At 32.8% G+C, this 20,358-nt stretch overlaps 1 protein-coding gene across 5 annotated transcripts; it reads left to right on the plus strand.

Moving 5' to 3' along the window:
* Window positions 1-9,452: 9,452 nt before the first annotated feature.
* On the plus strand, window positions 9,453-18,721 carry LOC137821212 (uncharacterized). Of its 5 annotated transcripts, none has more exons than XR_016515665.1 (10): window positions 9,453-9,689; window positions 10,040-10,206; window positions 10,284-10,348; window positions 15,432-15,472; window positions 15,615-15,703; window positions 15,788-15,897; window positions 17,183-17,260; window positions 17,647-17,715; window positions 18,016-18,096; window positions 18,409-18,721. XR_016515665.1 is itself a non-coding variant. In XM_068625691.2 (10 exons), the coding sequence occupies exons 1-10, from the start codon at window positions 9,554-9,556 to the stop codon at window positions 18,514-18,516; spliced, it is 948 nt and encodes a 315-aa protein (XP_068481792.1). In that variant the 5' UTR covers window positions 9,453-9,553; the 3' UTR covers window positions 18,517-18,721. The 5 variants fall into 5 exon arrangements, 3 of the variants coding, with proteins under 3 accessions (XP_068481792.1, XP_068481793.1, XP_090151615.1); XM_068625691.2 differs by having other exon boundaries at window positions 15,784-15,897; XM_068625692.2 differs by lacking the exon at window positions 9,453-9,689 and adding an exon at window positions 9,906-9,963 and having other exon boundaries at window positions 15,784-15,897.
* Window positions 18,722-20,358: the final 1,637 nt, after the last annotated feature.

Raw genomic sequence — 20,358 nt, forward strand, 5'->3', positions numbered from 1 at the left:
CGTCAGCTAAACAGACGCAAAATTCACGCAAACTTAATTTTGAGGACAATCGACGCAAAACGGACGCACCTACGGATTTAATTTTTTTTTTTAAATCTATTTTGTGTCGGTCGCGGTCCACACATAGTTTAATGTATGTGTCGGCCACGGCCACGCATGTTTATATTTTAGGTTTTTTAAAATTTATTTATTTAATGTATAAAAATATAAGAAATATTTTAATATTTAATTATTTATTGTATTTGTTTTAAAATTATTTCCTTAAAATTATAATAAATTATTTAATTTTTAAATTTTTAATATAAGTTAGTTAAATTGAATTTATTAAATTAATTAAGTGTTTGATTTAAAATTAATTGAGTAAAAGAAAAGACATATTTAAATTATTTAAATGCTATATAAAATATTTTATTATTTTAAAGATTATTTATTTTAAATTTATTTGATTTATATATTGTCATAAGTATTTTATTTTTGAAATTATGATATAAATTAGTTAAATTAAATTTATTAAATTGATGAAGTGTTTAGTTTTGAAATTATTTAAAAGAAGTTATCTTAAAAAGTTTATAAAGATTTGAAAACATGTGGAAAAATAATAATTGAGTAAAAAATAGTAAAAAAAATGTGTATATTTTGTAAATATTATATAAAATATACATAAATTTAAGAATATAAAAACAAGATGAAGTAATTAATTAATGCAAAATGTAATGGATGTATTTAAAAATAGAGAGTCAATTTTATCTAAAAATGTTTTAGTTGGCTTAAGAAAAAAAGTTAGATAAAACTTTTGATTAGTAGCTTAAATAAATTTAAATGTTATATGTGTGCAATGGATAAATGAACTAGGAATTTTGTTTTGATATCCATTATAATTTTAAAGATGTTACTTCTCATAATTGAAGCATAAGATCATCTTAAAGAATTAGCGAAAATGTATATGATACAAACATATTAAGACTAAGTGCGTGAGTAAGTAACTTATTTTTAATTGTTAGATTGCTACAATATCCAAAGTGTTCCAAAGTTGACTACATGCTCTATAAATGTCATTGTTATAGTTACTAAGTATGATCTAAAAAAGAAATTGATGTTTTCCAACTGAAACACATAATAATATAGTAAGTTTTAAGTGACGAGATGACACATGCAATATTCCTTATAAGTGTGTTAATACAGTTTCCCAATGTACTAAATAATAGGTCTTTGACATAGTCATTTTAGTAAACTTAGTTCTTTATAAATGTAACATAAATAAGTAAATTCTAACTGGGTCTGATATAGAATGAACTTAAAAGCATGGAATAGAGTTCATGATTATATTTTGGATTATAAGTTAATAATCGTAGTCCATTGTCAAGGTAAGAGTTGAACTAAGAAGTGCATTGTAAAGGCTGAAAGAGAGTACCATAAGTAATTTGAGAAATAAGAGTCATTTCGTGATAGTATATAGAATTAACTTAGAATCATGGAATATAGTTGATTATTAGATTTTGGATTATAAGTTAGAAGGGATGATGGGAATATCATGAGCAATTTCAATAATAGGGTTCATTGATATTTGTGGTAGTAGATGTTATGTCACATACAAATTATATTTAATTTAGTTTTTGTATAAATTAAATTTATTTATTGTTGTATAAATTAAATAAAGTTTTTTTTACAAATTAAATTAATTTTATGTTGTAGAAATTAAATTAAATTATTTTGTATAAATTAAAGTAATTTTTTATTGTATAAATTAAAATAAATATTTTTGTATAAATTAAATTAATTTTTTATTGTATAAATTAAATTAAATTGTTTTTTATAAATTAAAAAAAATTTGTTGTATAATGAAATTAAATTTTTTTATACATTAAATTAAAATTTTTTGTTATATAAAAAAAGTTTTAATTTATTTTTTAAATTTTGAATTCGATGTTAAATTTAGTTAAAATTAAATATTTTAAAGTATGGGTCGGATGTGGCCGGTGCATACTGGACTATATATAAAAAAAATTTGTGTCCCCGCTTTCCCAACACTCATAGAACTTGTCCCAAAATTGAAAACCTAAAATTTCGCTGTTCTTCAGCTCTGCCTCCGCGGCCGTTTCAATGCTCTGGGAGAGTCCTCTACCTCCTCCGTGTGCCTCCGCGTCACCGCCTCCTCTTCGTGCCTACATGTCACCGCCTCCTCCGCATCACTGCCTTCGCGTCACTGCCTCCTCCGCGTAACTAACCCTAGCCTCCTCCGCGTCACTCCATTTAAAGGTTCAGATTTTTTTGATTTTTTATTTGGATTATTGAGCTGCTATGTTGGTTGCTGGTATTTTCCCACTAATGACTTATAATAGGATGAGTGTGACCCAATCTCATGCATCAAAACAAATTAATTGACTAGAATTAATTCTTTCCTTTTGACTAGCGTTAGTAAAATTGATATTACATCCTAAACTTGTTAAACGAGAATTAATTTCATTTTTATTATATACTAAGTATTTTAATTATTTCATTTATTTATTTATATTGTTTGTATTTTTTTACAAGTTTATCACATCATTATGGGATTCATTTTGCTGCTTTTAGTTAAACTTCTAAAGTATAATTTTAACTGTAATATTTTTTCTAAGTATTCATATCCATTTTGAATATTTGAATGGATCAAAGACTTTGTTTGGTTGTGGATGTGTTTGTGGATGTTCATATCTATTTGTATTATTTTTGTACTTTGGATGTGTTTGTGGATGTATTGTGAATGATAGTAATTTGTCTGAATGTGATTTGGTTGATATTTATTCTTTACAGGTAAACTGGCTAGGAAACAAAATAAATTGTTTTTTTTTTCCTTCCCTTTATGCATCGGCCTTTGGCCCACGCCAACTTTTTTTTAATATGTGTCGGCCACGCAACCTCTGATATATATATATATATATATATATATATATTTATTTATTTCATTATCGTCAGCCAAATCGACGCATAGGAGATATTTAAATTTTGCGTCGGTTTGGCCTACGCATAAGTCGTCGCTTGTGCGTCCACTCAGATTATGCAATTTGCGTCCATTTTGCATGTACTTGGCCCACGCAACGCGCGTCCAACTCGCTGGCCCACGCTAATTTCCATTTGCTTCCAAGTTTTTTGCTACACTATATCGAGATATGACCTATGGCTATATATTGCAAAAGAATACTCAAAACTAGGATAAAATGTTTTGCCTTTATTCATGTGGCCATCATTTAAATAGATGATGGTTATGGACTTGTAGTCTTTGAGCCTAGCAATAATAAAAAAAACTCAGGCAAATTCTTCCTACATTTTCATTGTTTTTTCCTGCACCTCCATATAATTTTAAAATACTAAATGTACCCTCCTTTTTTGAAATAAATATCAAATTGGTCAATTTGAAACCTCAAATTGGATCTGGGATTTTATAACAAACTGTACAATCCGGTTTGTAAATTTAAAACACAAACCAGATTATACAATCTGATACACAATCACGAATCCGGTTTGAGGTTCCAGATTGACCAATTTGGTATTCATTTAAAAAAAGTATATTGGTGATTAAAATTGAATTTGTTATTTGTGAAAAAAAGAAGAGGTGCAAAATATTGAACATATATTAATGCCTAGTGCTAGTAGTAACAGTAAGAAGAAGTCATGTGCTTTGGAATTTGAGGAGATAAATAAGCCTTTTGATGTTCCCATTAATGAAGTTGTGAACCAAATGAATTTGGGGTTAATCATGTATTCTAAGTAATCAAGTTTGAACCACTTTTCTATGGAACAATTTTGATTCATGTTTCACATTCATTCTTGAAGGTGTAAAGTGTTTGCTTTCAGCTTGTGGCTATAACAACATCTCTTTTTAATATACATGAATAACCTTTTGTCAATACTGAGTGGCGAAATGAATACTTTTTTGAAATGAATACTAGATTGGTCAATTCATAACCTCAAACTGAATCTAGGATTGTGTTCCATAAAAAAAGGAAGGTACATTTGATATTTAAAAAATATATGGAGGTGCAAGAAAAACTAATGGAGGTGCAGGAAGAACCAATGAAGGTGCATGGAGAATTTGCCAAAACTAACATAGTTATGTTTCACCGGCCCAATTACATTACATAATATTTCATCCAGACTATTTCTTCTTGCACCCCCATGGGTTCTTGCGGCACCCTCATAAATTTTGTAATTCCAAAAATACTTGTCTATAAAAAAGTTAAAAAGTTAGAAGTGTTATGTACCTTCCAGATTACATAATTTGTAAGTCTTTTTTGAACCCGAGATGAGCTTTCGGATTATGTAATCCATAATGTGTTTTTTCAAAAAATGTATTATGAATTACATAATCCAAAATTTAGGATCCGAAAAAGACTTCCAAATTATGTAATCTGAAATTCATATTCTGAAAAAATACATTCTGAATTATATAATCCACAAACTAATATAGGAAAAGCTAGATTGTGTAACCAGGATGTGTTTTTTTCAAAAAAGGAATTCTGAATTACACAATCTAGAATGTTGTCAGAACGCAAAAAGGAAAATCAGTCTAACGAAACCACAACAGGAGAATATTGAAATACATATGAAAAACTAACATTTTTACATCACAATTGCACAATTGTTGTGGGGTGCGACAAGAACATATGGGGGTGCAGAAAGAAGCAGCCTTTCATCCATTGTGGTTGTTTCTTCTATTTTATCACCACCACTGAAAATTGCCAACATATTTAAGTATATTGCAATTCTACTTAATTTTAGACAATTTTGAGTTTGCAATGTACAATACCATCTTCAATTATTTGTAATTTTCTTACTTTATTTATCGTCCAACTACGGAAAATTTTGAAGGCACTGCTTCCTTCAAATGCTTCTTTCAGGTATGCATTGTTGATTCCATTATAGGCCAACTCCACTATCTGAATCAAATTTGATTGCATTGTTTGACTCAATTTCAATTTGCAGCTTATTCTCAACATTTTGCCTCTGTTTTGGTCAAAGAGATCACTAAAAGAAAAATTAGTTTTAGTGATATACATATTCATCACTAAATGTTATAAATATGTCACTATTAATATCTTGTGACAATAACTAAATTGTCTCTAGTACTCTTGTCACTATTATACTTGTGACAATAATTTTAAATGTCACTAAAACTAAGTTCTATTGTGACAAAAAAAAATTATCACTAATAATTTTATGTAATAGTGACAATAATACAATATCACAAATACATAAGACAATAGTGATATATTAGTTGTCACTAATAATCCTATGTAATAGTACTACAAGAAAAAAAAATTATATACGAAAATAAATTTATATACGGAATAATTTCGTATATGTCCACATCCTCTTTCATGAAAGAACTCCTCCTTTAGTATTATTTTCAATTATTATTAACAATCATGAATGCAAATAGACAAACAATTTCCTCGTTCAAGTGCAACTAAGATCCCATGCAACATTGAAAACAAAAGAATTAATGAACTACTATTTGCACCTTTAAATTTCTCTATTGCACGACATAAAATTTTCATGTTCAATGAAGTTTAGATTCACCTTCTAAAATTTCAAGAGGCCTTGTTGAACCAAAATCGCCATAACCCAAAATCATTCAAGCCATTGAATCTCTCAACCTCATACTTTACGGAAGTTATGATATTGAGTTTTCTTTGTTTCATGTTTACCACACTACTTTATAAAGGAAAAACTCACAATCCACACAACCGCTAGATGATAATGAAAGAAAATGAAAAAACATATAGAAGATATAATATGTTTTTATAACCGATCGTAATTGAAATATATACATATGTTTTTATATAAAGGAAGTAAAAGTTGAATCAATTTAAACGTTCTAGAAGAGATATATTTAATGGGAATGGAAAACTTTGAATAATATGTATGAAATCATAATTTTAATATTAATGTGGTCGTTGTATAAAACAAGTTAGCATAAAGAATTCTTTTATCTTAGACGTGTATATATATATATATATATATATATATATATATATATATATATATATTATTGTTATTATTTTTTTTAAGGGGCTAAGAAAGTAATTTTTTTATCATGATGTAATTCCTTCTAATTACAATGACTCACTCTCCATCCAGCTCCCATTTTCCATGTTTTGTCTATAATCCCGGGCACCTTTGAAACGTTTTTCAATGTAAAAGTAAGTTTTTATATATAAATATGATAAACATCATAATAATGACATTGTCTCTATTATCGTCTATATTTATTGAGTTTTATCGAACTATTTTACTTTTAAATTAAAATTAAAATATGTATTATAATAATATTTATATTATCTCATTCTCCTACTATTTAATTTATGATAATCTACTTTTATATTTTTATTAGTGTACTAGTATGGACCGAACGACTAATCAAAATCTCGGTCCACTAGCAGACCGATTGACCCAGGATTCAGTCCCTCTGGGCCCATCGATGGTATAAACCTTACCACACCTAAACAGATTCAACAAATATAATATGTGGTTAGCAACTAGTAATACAATCTTAAACACAAACTCACTCCTTAACCCGACCCATTAAGAAAGACCAACTACAAGTAATATAAATAGTAGATATTCCAAGGAGCATGTATGTCATTATTATTGTACACTTCTGAGTGCCGAATAACCCCTTTTGCTGACTTGAGCGTCAGAGTGCCTTCTGCAGGTACCTCCCATTCGGCTATCCAGGATCGTGCGATTGATACCTAGCAAGAGAAGGAGAGAGAAGCAAGACAATGTGAATTGACCACCTAGTAGGAAGGAGGAAGAGCGAGTCAGCCAATAGTTCTCTAGGTCTCATCTCCCTAGCAGGAACAATTGGCGCCCACTGTGGGGCCGAGAGAAACTAGCTAAAGAACGAAAGTAGATGGTATCAACCCGAAGCATGGAGAGGATGACCAAAGTCGATCAGGCGATGCTGTTGTTGTCTCTGCAAAGAGAGATGGTCAAGATGAAGAGGAAGAACGAAGAGGTCACTAAGAAGAATGAGCAGGAGATACAGGCTCTCCAAAAAGAGAATGAAGAGATGAAGAAGAAGTTGATGCAGGGAGGACCATCTGCAACACTGACCAACGTTGTCGCCAAGTCCTACACCTCCCGTCCCAACCCGAGGCCAGTTGAGGAGACGAGGGACAGGACTCCCACCCATGAGATGGATGGCAAATCTTGTCTTAACAAGTCGGTCAGAACGACAGTCACAATGGACTCGGCCCACCGACACCCCTTCACCAACGCTATCATTGAAGTTCCACTACCGGACAAGTGGAAAGGATTCAACAAGAACCGATACGATGGCTCCACCCACCCGGACGAACTATGGACGCCTATACCACCCATATGAGTCTCTACACCTCGAACGATGTGGTGTTGTGCCGACTGTTTCCTACATCCCTAAAAGGAGCAGCCCTCAGCTAGTTCACCAAGCTCCCACCTAACTCCATTAACAGCTTCGCCACACTAGTGTCGAAGTTCGAGACTCAATTCGCCATTAGCAGACCACATCATTTGACCTCTATCGCCCTAGTGGGCATCCGCTAGGAGAAGGGAGAGTCGCTCAAAACCTTTGTTGATAGGTTCAGCAAGGTAGCCATGAGCATATGGAATCTTAGTCCGGACGTGGCTATGCACCATATGCTGACGACCCTTTGACTGGGGCCGTTTGCTGACAACCTGTGTATGTAGCCGATCGTCAACCTTGACGAACTTAGATAGAGAACAGCTAAGTTCATGCAGCTGGAGGAGCTCAGGGAGTTCCGCAACCAAGCTCGAGCAGAGGCCAACGGGGAGAAAAATAAGGACGAGAAGGATCGCCAAGGCCGATCGGGCCAGCGTGGCGATAGACGCAGGGACAATCGAGGAGACCGGGGAATCTGGTTCTCAAGATACACCCCCTTGACAATCAAAAGGTGGAGAATTCTGGATGAAGCACTCAACGCAGAGCTGATTCCCCCTCCTAGGAGGGTGGCCAGCCCAAGCAACGCCGACCAAAGAAAGCAACGCCGACCAACAAGCACTTTAGTGAAGAGTGTCAGGCTTTGAAGGATAAGATTGAGGAGCTCATCCAAGCCGAACACCTACGCTGGTTCATCAGGGAGGACCGAGACGCAAGGCATTCCCCTCACAGATATGAGCCCGCCAAGAGAAGGCGATCACCTCCAAGAACTAAGGATGTCGATATCGCAGGGACGACCGACGACCCAGAAGAGATGATCCTCCACGAAGAGATAAACGTCCTTGGGAGGATGAAAGAAAGGGCAACCAAGAGGTGATTAATATGATAGCCAGTCGTTTCACCGGAGGGGGAAGCACTAATAGTGCCCGAAAGAAGCATCTTCGGGTTGTACACCAAGTGAACACATTGACATTCCGGTCGAGAATGCCACCAATCACCTTCATGGACGATGATTTCATAGGCGTGAATTATCGCCAGAATGACCCCATGGTAATATCAGTCGATATAGACCGATTTACCATTATTATATTCAAGAATAAATATATAAATAAATTATAATTGCATAAATTTTGAAACAACATAGCAAATAAATAAAAAATGTTTTATTAAAGAAGTAATAATTACAAAATTATACGCAATTATTGTATGCAACTATTGTACGCAATTATATGCAATTAATTTAATAATGATACAAACCAATGATTAATAGATCTCTACCTAATTAGCTTGTAATTTGGAGAGAGAAAATATATATTTGTGTTTCATCTTCATTCCAATACAATAATGAAAATATTTATATTCACATTTGTACGCATCCAAATATTTATTAAATATTTTTTTTAAATGATAAAACTTAAAAATAAACATGATATTATCAATAATGTGATATAATTTGATGTTAAAATAATACTTTTTATTACATTCAATAATAAATATATATAAAAAATTATAATTGCATAAAGTTTGAAACAACATAGCAAATAAATCAAAATGTCTTATTAAGGAAATAATAATTATCAAATTATACATAATTATTGTACACAATTATATAATGATAGAATTCCATGATTAGTGGATCTCTACCTAATTAACTTGTAATTTGGAAAGAAAAAGTCTTCATGCACTAGTATTCCAATACAAGAAAACTCTGGTAGACCAAGAAAGTTCGATAAACATTCTAGTGAAAACCTTCAAGACCATGAGGATCCTGATGTCGTACGACGACCATTGACAATTGTATCAACACCCCAGTTGGCAAGAGAAGGAGAGAGAAGCAAGACGGTGAATTGACCACCTAGTAGGAAAGAGAAAGAATGAGTCACTCAATAGTTCTCTAGGTCTCATCTTCCTAGTAGGAACCATTACAATGACAAGTGATAAGAACATTCAGTCACGAATGAGACATTATTATTATAAAAAATATAATATAAATATTGATTAAGAAATTGGGTGAAAAAAAAAATGCTAAGTTTGATATAGTTGGAATACGGTAATGGGTGGGGAGGACACTGATTCTGATTTGGTTGGGATTGTAGTCGCTCAGTTGCACTTTGGTATTCTGTGGTATACAAAATTATGACGGGTAAGACTGTGAACTTGAATCATTCCAAAAGGGTGGCTTTGATCTGGCTCATCTGTGCCGTCTGCTTCTTCACCTTGTTCAGAATGGCCCTTCACAACTCATCACAAACTTTTTCATCTACTTCTTTAGGTAATGTTGCTTTTCTTATTATCTCCCTTTTACCAATCAATTTTCAAACTTTTTTTTACATCAGGTTCAATTAGGTTGGTTGTTATGTTTTGTTTATGTTTACATTTTATGGTAGATTTACTTTTGTGACAATTCTCTAGAGTTTCTTCATTTGGGTCATATTTTTCGTTTGTCAAATTGCTCATTATTTGGCCTTTCCGAGACAAGTTTGAACTTTTACAGTTTGTTCTTTGGCTTTAACGTAATACCTCCGTGTAAAGATGTTGCCTTGGAGGTGGGTTTTATTCAAAAATTGATTTTGACGGAGATATATGGGATTTAGTTACTAAATTAAAAAGGGTCTGTCTTAGATTCTCCAAAGTCTAACACGGAGCAAAGATCAAAGTTGTATGACAAGATGAGTAGAGATCTGGATGAGCATGGAGCTGCTTTCCTGAAACATGGTGAAACCTCTCAGTCATTGTCTCTTTCAGATATATTCACACTGAAGGATGGATATGTTGCACCTGTTCTGAAGGTAACATCTGACAACAATTTAGGCTCTGTTTCATGGAGTTGTTTGGGCAGCAACTAATGATTATTTTCCATGTGCAGCCTGCAAATCCTCCGGTGCGAGCTAATGTATTGTATTTGAGCACTGAATTCTCTTTACCTATCGCGTAAGCTTTAATAATTTGACTCCTGGATTTCATTGATGATCATTTCATGCATCTATGCTTAGTTGAAGATGCATTTTTTTCTTCTGAATTTGGCCATGGTTTTGAATTAGATGGTTATACTACTGCTTAGCTTTGATAGTTACTTCAAAATTGTTTTTCTCTTTATCTGATATAGGCTGTACCATCTATCTGTCTCTGGTAAATTATTTTATTTGAATTTATTGAAAACTTGCATATCACTGACAAACCATCCATAGGGTTCATAGTATAACACTTTCTGTATTCATAAGTATAAATAAGATTTAAGTTTTCTTGGAATTTTAAATATGCATTGTATCTTAAGCATACAATCTCTTTCTGAGCTCATGCGTGTATCCTTACAGCTCTGGTTCTTTTCCTTTTACATTTTTACATCAAGATTTTTTATGTATTGGTGTATGTTCTATTACTATTGAACGGACCATTTTTTAAAATACTCAATAATTCACTAGGACTAAGTGACCATAGCTATTTTATTTTAGGGTTGAAAATCTCCTTGTATAGGACACCATGGCCCCCTTTTTTCGGTAAATTACATGTTTCATCTCCAAGATTTTTGTCCAAGTCATTTTACTGTTTCAGAAACACATACTTCTCCGTGGAATATACCCTTCAAGCTTCAAAGTCTACTGCCATGAATAATTTAGTCAATATTGATCAAAGAAGCTAGGCCATATGCCATGTCTGTAATCATTGTCTTTCCTGTATTTTTTGTTTTCAACTATTTAAGACCAGAATTTCTTGTGCCTGCTCTCCTCTTTTTACTACAACTTTACCAAGGAACAAACAGTTCTTTCTAACTATAATATGCTTAATAGACAAACCTTGACGTATCACAATGAATACTGTGCTATAAGGCAAAATTGATCACTTGCAGTGTTTGGAAGAATCAAGCATTGATATTGTGTGTTGTAGCTTTTTGTTAGTTAGTTATGCTGTCAGTTAGGGTTGCCAGCTGTCACTACGGCTGTTATACCTTTCTCTTTGCTCTATAGAAAGAGACTCCTATACATCAGCCATGTGCAATACAAATAGATATCTTTCTGTTTTGGTTCTCTTATTCTCTCTCTCAAGAACTCTAATATGGCACCAAGAGCTTCAAGGTCCTTTATGGCTGAAAATCCTCTGCCTTTCTCTTCCTCTGCTGCCTTTGTGAAGATTTTAGAGAATCTAGATGATTCCAACTTCGTGCTTTGGCGGCAACAAGTGGAGCCATGTGTCATCTTCAACACTTGGTGGTTTTGCTCCAATTTCTTTATGAAGTGAATTATGACATTGGAAAAAATCAATCCAGCGTATGGTACTTAGGAACCACAAGATCAAATGCTATTGACATGGTTAGAATCTACAACCTTTTTTATTTCATGTTCTTGGAAATGCTTATTCCTATCAGGTTTGGGATAAAGAGCATGTGTATTTTCACAAACAATCAAAAGCGAGAGTGCGACAACTTTGCATTGAACTTTGTTCCATGTCTCTTAAAAATTGTTCAACTGCGAAATTTTTCCTATGAATGAAATTGTTGGTTGATTGTCTTGCCTCTACGGGAGATCCTATTTCTCTTCAAATTGATGTGATTCTAGAAGGTTTGCCTCAAGACTATGAATCTATTATTGATAGTAAGTTTGAACCTCTTCCTATTGAAGAATTTTAACCTCTTCTTGTACACGAGTCTTGTCTTCAAAAGTATCGCAAGAAAGTTGTTCTTGATTCTACTTCTTTTAATCTGACTCAAGCGCTAGTGTCAAATTCAGTTTTGCAGAATGATAGAAAAACTATTGGTGCGATAACTCTGAATGTGAAAAATAAAGATGCAAAAGCTCATGTCACTAATTTTTGTGGTTCCTCTTTTTTTTTGGTGAACAAAATTTGGTTATACAGGTCGTGGTCATGGCCATGGTGGACACTTTGCTACTATTCATCAGTGTTATCAGATTTTGGTTATGGCGGTGCCATGGCGGAAGGCGGTGGCAATGCAGATTTTTCATGGCAGCCCATGGTGGCCGTTTTTGGCATCTTGGAGTGCTAACGGAAAGCGGAGAAAACACCTTCTTTGATTATTTCTCCTTGCTACCACTGTCCACTACCGCCAACTGTCTCCACTGTTCAAGTGATTTTTTTTTTCACTTGTTATTTTTTTCTTTTTCTTTTTCACTCCCAATATAATTATTTCTAGAAAAATATTCTTATTTTCCAGCATAATGGCCAATGAACAAGATACCTCAAGAACATCCCACAGAAGTGATCCAGGCTGGAAACATTGTCATCCATTGGATGAAACAAATTTAAATACAACGGTTTATAACTACTGTGGGAAAATTATGAAAGGGGGAGTTACTAGGGCCAAAGAACATTTGATGACAAAAAAAGACAATGTTGTTGCTTGCACAAAGAATCTCAAAAATGTGAGATAAGAGCTTCGAAAATTATTGAAAGAAAAAGCAGTCACTTCTTTCGTTAATCCTGTATATGATGATGGTGCGGCATGATAATATTGAAAGTGAAGATAAAGTTGAAATATCCTCTGCCAGTAATGATAGGGAGAGAAATGGTGGTGGAAAAAAGAACCAATGGATGTGTTTTTTAGAAATCCAAATGTTGCAATAGAGAAGAGAAAGAGAGAACAACTCAGGCAAACTAGTATTAAAGAAACATGTGACACAGTGACAAGAACTTAAAGGCATAAATTCATTAATATATTGCTCGATTTTGGTATGAAGTGGGCTTGTCATTCAATCTTGTAAGATTGAAGAGTTTTCAAGATATGATTGATGTTGTAGGTGCTTATAGACCAAATTTTCCAACTCCTTCCTATCATGAGATTAGAGTTTCACTCCTCAACAAGGAAGTTGAGTACACCAAAAAGTTCTTGAAGATCATAAATTGCAATGGAGCAGGCATGGTTGTTCTATCATGTCAAATGTATGGATTGATCAGAAGCAACGATGTTTGATTAACTTTTTGGTGAGCTCTCTTGCAGGGACAATGTTTGTCAAGTCGATTGATGGTTCTAAATTTGTTAAGATAGGAGAAAAGCTCTTTGAGATGCTTGATACCCTTGTGTAGGAGATTGGAGAAGAAAATGTGGTTCAAGTTATCACAAATAATGGTAGTAATTATGTCTTTGTTGGTAAATTACTGAAAGCAAAAAGACCTAATCTTTATTGGACTCCTTGTGCTCCCATTGTATAGATTTGATGCTTGAAGACATCAAAAAGATTTCTTTGATAAAGAAGACGATTCAAAGGGGAGTTAGTCTTGTTGGCTTCATCTCCTCCTATCCTTACATGCTTCGTCGTCAGCGTGCGTCGCCGCTGCTGCCATTGTCTCTTTCTCTGCTTTTTTGGATATTTCCGCTTTTCGTTAGCACTCCGAGATGCCAAAAGTGGTCGCCATGGAAAATCTGCATCGCCACCGCCTTGTTGTGGCGGTGGTCACAAAATCCGCCACCGCCTTCCACCATGGCGCCGTCATAACTAAAATCTGATAACACTGATGCAACCTTATATGAATCTATAGTTAGTGCACCTCAACATGCCTACTATAACTTGTCTTTAGATCAACTATGCAATGAACAAAGTTTCTCAATCTATGGATGAACATCTTGAATCTCATTCAAATGCTAAAAGCATATTCTCAAATATCTCGAGGGGACTCTTCTACATGGTCTTCATCTCACTTCAATGCCCTTTGCATCTCTCTTTTCTATGCAAGTTTTTTGTGATGCATTTTAGACTACTAACCTTGATGATCGAAGATCAACTTATGGTGCTGCCATATTTTTAGACCAAATCTCATTTCTTTGTGATCTAAGAAACAGACAATTGAAGCAAGGTTTAGTACTAAAGCATAGTATCAAAGTCTTGCTCAAAAGACAACTGGAATCTTGTGAATTTAAATTCTCTTTAAAGAATTTGGAATATCACATGGTCCTCTTGCCATTTACTATGATAATTAGAGTGCAATGACTCTATCTCACAATCCGGGTCTGTCTTGCTAGAACCAAGGATATGGAAATTGATCTCTTCTTTGTAAGAGAGGAAGTTCCATCAAAATGTCTCTTTGTTCCACATGTTTCAGCTCAAGTTAAGTGAGTTGATGCTCTCACCAAACCCTTTTCTCCTACTCATTTCATGTTCATAAGGGACAAACACAATGTGGTTGCTCTTTTTGCAAATCATCGTCAACCTTGTGTTTGATGGGAGAGGGGTGTCGTAGCTTTCTCTTAGTTTGTTAGTAGTTATGTTGTTGGTTATTCAATTAATTAGGCTTTCCAAATGTCTTTGTGAGAGTTATACCTTTCTCTTTGCTCTAAAGAGACTCATGTAAATCAATTGTGTGTAATACAAACAAATATCTTCTTTCAATTTTTACTTTTTCTCCTTCTCTCTCCAGCACTCTAATAGATATCTCTTTAAAAATCAATAAGTAAATTGTGGAATTTTATAGATTGATGGTGTTATTGAATTGTAATATATAAGTGAGTGCAAACCTGACTCTACTATTGAATTTATAATATTGAGTTAGCTTAAAGCTCACTTTCTAAGATGGTATCAAAGCCTATCCTAACATGGTTGTTGGGCTTATCATGTCACTTAGTATCGAGCTGTTATCAGATCACTCAAAAATATTTATTCTCATACTTGAGATGTCCAATTCTAGCGTGAGAGGGTGTGTTGGAGATTCCGCATCAACTAGAGATATGATCAAATTATAGTATATAAGTAGATGCAAATCTTACCTTACAAGTCAGTTTTGCAATGTTGAGTTAAGCTTAATTTCATTTTCTAAGATATGGTATAAAATTGCTTCATACTAAAACGTCATTAAGTTAAAGTTTGAGAATATCCATTTTTTGTTTTGCTTTCCTTGTAATGGAGAATTTGCATATCACATTTGTAAATAATGACTGTAGAAATGATGATCTTCAGTTTCACATATCTTTCTTTATTACCGTATGTATCTTCTTTGATTAAATATGTTTATTACTTTATGCCATGCAATATGACATTCATATAACACATGCACGATTTGCATGACACAGGGAGGCTGTCAAAAATATTTTTAATCCATACTTTGATAAAGGTAAGCTGTTATTGGATCAACCAATATCAGAATTCAAATTCGTGTACTGGTCAAAATGTTTAACTTTAAGCATTCGTCTGCTGCTTCAACCTTCTTCATCTTGTTTTTATTTTATTGGAATGTTTACATGTCTGTCAATTAGCAATCTGGTTTCAGAACTCTAGTCTCTACCATTTTAGCATGTTCCATGCCTCCCACCATATTGTTCCTGTACTTGCCACCAAAGAAGAGGTATACTTCAATTATGGATGCCTTTGTTCCATCTTGAAGTATGCTGATGAGTAAGCTCATGGGAATCATTTTTGTGTCAGATAGAAGCTGAAGCATCCTCTGTGAAAGCTGTCGTTTCAAAACTCTGCCCTTTGAAAATTGTTTTGGATAGAGTTGTTTTGACTTCAACTGGAGTGCTCCTGGGTTGTTGGCAGGTTGTTTTCCATAATCTAAAGTATTTGTTTCATTGTCCATGACACTTGTTGAAGAGGTTTCCTGTTATGAATTTTGTTTTTAATCACACATGTAAATACTAAATTTATAATTATTCAAAGTATAATATAGGGAAACCTGATAATGGTTAATAACGGAGAATATCCCTAATTATCCATTCTACACATTTCCTTAATTAAGATCAAATCATATCTTTTACACTCCCCTCAAGCTAGAGCATATGTCATATGAGCCAAACTTGTTACAAATGTGGTCAATATGAAAGCTCTTCTGGGATTAAGTGAGCATGTTTGCAAGTTAGTCACTGGAGTTGACAAAGTCAGTGATGATTTCTCTAGAGAGCACCTTTTTCTCACAAAATGACAATCAATTTGTGTCTAGTCCAGTCATGGAAGACTGAGTTTGATGCAATGTGAATGACAACTTCAGTGTCATATATTATCCAAGTATCTGTGTATCTCCAAATTTTAAATGATGGAGAAGTTTTTTAAGCCAGTAATCTCGCATGCAGCTGCTGTCATAGCCTGATACTCAGATCCAGCACTTGCTCCTCCAAGAAATCAAGTTCCTACTAATGAGAAGACAATATGTACAAGTAGACCTCCTATCTGATGGTGATCCTGCGCAATCAGTATCAAAATAGTAAAAAACCAATTTTGGAATTGCCTTTTTTATCTGCATATTAACCTGCGACCTGCTGTATTCTTTATATATTGAAGGATGCGCATCACAACATTCCAATGACTATCACATGAGGCCTTCTAACCACATTAAATGCATGTGATATCTGATCTAGTGCCGAGGTAATTAAGTTTGCCTACTAGATGAAGATATCTTCCAAACTCTTTCAATTCAATGACTCCCCCTAACCTGGAAGATGCTTCAAATTAAGATTCACAGGATTATCCCTAATCAATCATACCAGTCTTGGTCAAAATGTTTAAAGCATGCTTGTATTTTAGGAAATATTTTGGCATTCTTAGTTACTTGTATGGTTCATTCAGACTTTTAGGTTTACTGATTCGGGAAGTATTTTGGCTTTGTTTTACTCCTGGAAACATTTAAGTTGGTGACATCAAGTTTCATATTTTCTTGGTTAATTCCAATCTGCAAAGCATAGTCAATTGTTGAAACTTTCAACCTGTGCATAATCAGTATATAGAAAGAGGAGAAATATTTCCATTACTCTTTATGTCAAGTTGTGTTAGTATTAAAATTTCTGACACATTCACAAACCTTGACTGACTAATTATGCTAATTTTGTAGGTCATCTCAGGGACAGATCCCGTAATCATTCGTTCAAATTTGAAGAATGCACTTCCACGAGCACCAGAGAAGCAACTTGTAAGCATGTTTGAATACTCAGTTTTGCTATATATATATATATGTGTATATATATATATATATGTATATATATGTATATATATGTATATATGTCAGTGCAGCTAAAGTGTATTTACTAAGATTTTAATTTGAACTACATTGTGGAATTTCAAGATGCAATTAGAACCTTTTCCCTCCATATATAAATTTGGAAGCTATGGGAATTAAATTAAAAGTGGAGTCATGGCTTTCCCGGAGTCTGAAATCTTATGTCCTGTAGATTTCCTCTTTAGAATTCTTTTATGATATCCTATGTTTTCTCATGTTACTTGGTAACTTGAAGTCATATATGCCACTAAAATTGAGTTACCTTGTGATGATTAATGATGTGTTATTTTCATCTGTAGTATGATGCTGCAATTCTCCACACGTCATTTGCAAGGCTGTTGGGTCCACCTAGAGCATCATCACCTACTGTAATATTCATTTACTGTAATTATGAAATTTATTAGAGTTAGCTGTTACATGACATCAGCACAATTGCCCATTACCTATAAACAAGTTGACATCAATTTGATTTTCCTTCACATGCAAACATAGCTCACTTTATCAAGTTTTGGAGTTTATTTTTTCATGATTTAAGCATGTATTCTTCTCTTGTTTGAGAATATGTTTGAAGCATGGTAAAAGTGTCAAGTGATATGAATGAAAGACATACATAAAATGCATAGGAGGACAGAAAGTATAGTAAAGAATGACTTCATTTTAATATGCAGGAACAACTTAATACATCAGATGATGTCCAATTTTTTCATGGACTGGTAAATCGGCTGAACAGTCAGATTCGTGGATTCAAGGTCTGTGATTATTTTTAATGGGGGTAGCAATAACTGGAATTGCAGTTAAAAATGATTGAAAATCTGATATTTGTTAGCAGTTGGTATTGGAATTTTTATAATCTTCTGGTTGATATATCTATGTAGGAATTGATAAAGATTAAATATTAGTGATATATCTCTTAATCATTGTTATTTAAATATGATCTAATAGTTTGTACTTATAGTTCTAATTTCTAGTAACAACAATATTTTCTTATATATATATATATATATATATATATATATAAACTTTATTTACATATACTTTTAACTTTTGTCATGCATATCCAGGCAGTGGTATCTGAACTATGGTACGTTGAAGAATATGATGTGCTTGCCCTTGCACTAAATGGAAGAATGAACTCTCGCAAATTCAAATTTGGATGCTCAAGAACTTGAAGTTATTATCTTATACATTACATTTAGTGACTGTAAGAATATGCATTAATGTATAAAAGAACATTAGTTTACAGAAGACTGTGTTTATCTTATCTCTTACTGAATTAAAAGTCATTCCAAATTACATCTTATCTCTTACTGAAGTATGTATATGACCAAGTCTTAGTACAATATGTTGGTATATGATCAAGTTCTTAATATAAAATTATTTCTCTATCATAATTAATTTTGGTGGATATTTCAGATTCAAATGATGATAAAATAAATCTGTCAACAATACTTATTAAATCAATTTACTTCATTTTTGTTCAGAAATTATTAATTTTTTTTAAGTTCAATTCTAATAATTTTAGTTATGAAAAACATTTTTATTCTGGAATAATATTTATTGGAATTGTTAACATAATTCTATAAGTAATTTTATATAATTGAATGTGTCAATTAATACATTGCTTCTCACTTATATAATTATTTCTAAACTTTTTATTATGCAAAATAAATCTATTTATCAATGTCTGAAAAATAATTTGCTGTATTGTTTTGAAGAATGTTTTTAGTTTATAATTTTTCCTTCAAAGTTATACTATTGGATGACTTTAATTCCTTAACATTTGAAATAACAAGTATAAGAAAATCATATTCTTTTAAAATTAATTAGAATAAATTGATAGTATAAAAATAATCTGCATTATAATCTAGTTATATATTGTTTAATGTAAACATGGAGTGAGTTTGTTTCTATTTAGCTTTTTAAAAATTGTTTTTTAATAAAAATAAGCATATTTGAGTTATTTTTATAATATATAAGTAGTTCAAATTTATATAAATAATTTAACTTCCTATTTATAAAAGTAATGAATTTCATATGAATATTGAGGAGAGTTTATAATTTTGTTATCAACAATATTATCAAATTTTGTTAGGTACAATAAAGTTTTCATGAAATTGTGAATTTATATTTTTTTCAACAAAATCATAGTAACTTTTTAATTCTTACATTTTCAATAATGAATGGAAGAACACATTTCAACTACTATATATAACAACTTTAGTACACAATATTAGAAATAATACTAGAAGTCAACTTTATCCTTGGCACAATATTTTGCATTGATTAGAAGGTTGTTTCATCTTGTGGATTCCATGTGCATTTTATGTGGGAGTGAGGAGGAAACGACTTCTCATCTATTGATATCTTTTCCGATCGCAAATGCTATTTTGGAATTTATGTAACAAATGGATAAGGGTTAGCTCCGTAAACCATTTTCCTTTGAAGGACTACTTCGAACAATTTCACTGTACTTGGTTGAGCAAAGAAGGTAATAAGATGTGGAAAGGAGTGTGAGTCTCAATCATCTGGTGCGTTTGAAAACACGAGAATAAGATAGTTTTTAATTAAGGAAAAGTGGATGCAAGCGAAGTATTCTTACTGTTTCAAGTGCAGTCGTAGACTTGGTTAAAAAATAAGGTTTAAAAGGTGTCTTTCTCTTTCTTAGACTAGGCCCAAAGCGCAATTACTTATACTAACATGGGACAATTGCTTCCTACACCATATCATTGCACCCGATTTCAGTAAAAATATGAAAATGCCCTTAAAAAATGGGATACATATAAAAATTTATTCTTGGATCCCCTTTTCCGGAATATGTTTCCAATTTTTTTTTCCAGAACAATTATTTGTATTACGGATTTTCTTAGCCGAAATGGGCTTTTGATTTTTGTTTCCAAATTTTCATTTCTGGAACACAATAATCTTTTTTCCAAAATGTATTATTTTCAATTCCATATTTTCTTATCTAGAATAGAATTTTGATTTTTGTTTCCGAATTTTTATTTTCGAAA

This window comes from Phaseolus vulgaris, chromosome 9 (genome assembly GCF_051622355.1).
Source record: "Phaseolus vulgaris cultivar YP4 chromosome 9, ASM5162235v1, whole genome shotgun sequence".
NCBI classification, from domain to species: Eukaryota; Viridiplantae; Streptophyta; class Magnoliopsida; order Fabales; family Fabaceae; genus Phaseolus; species Phaseolus vulgaris.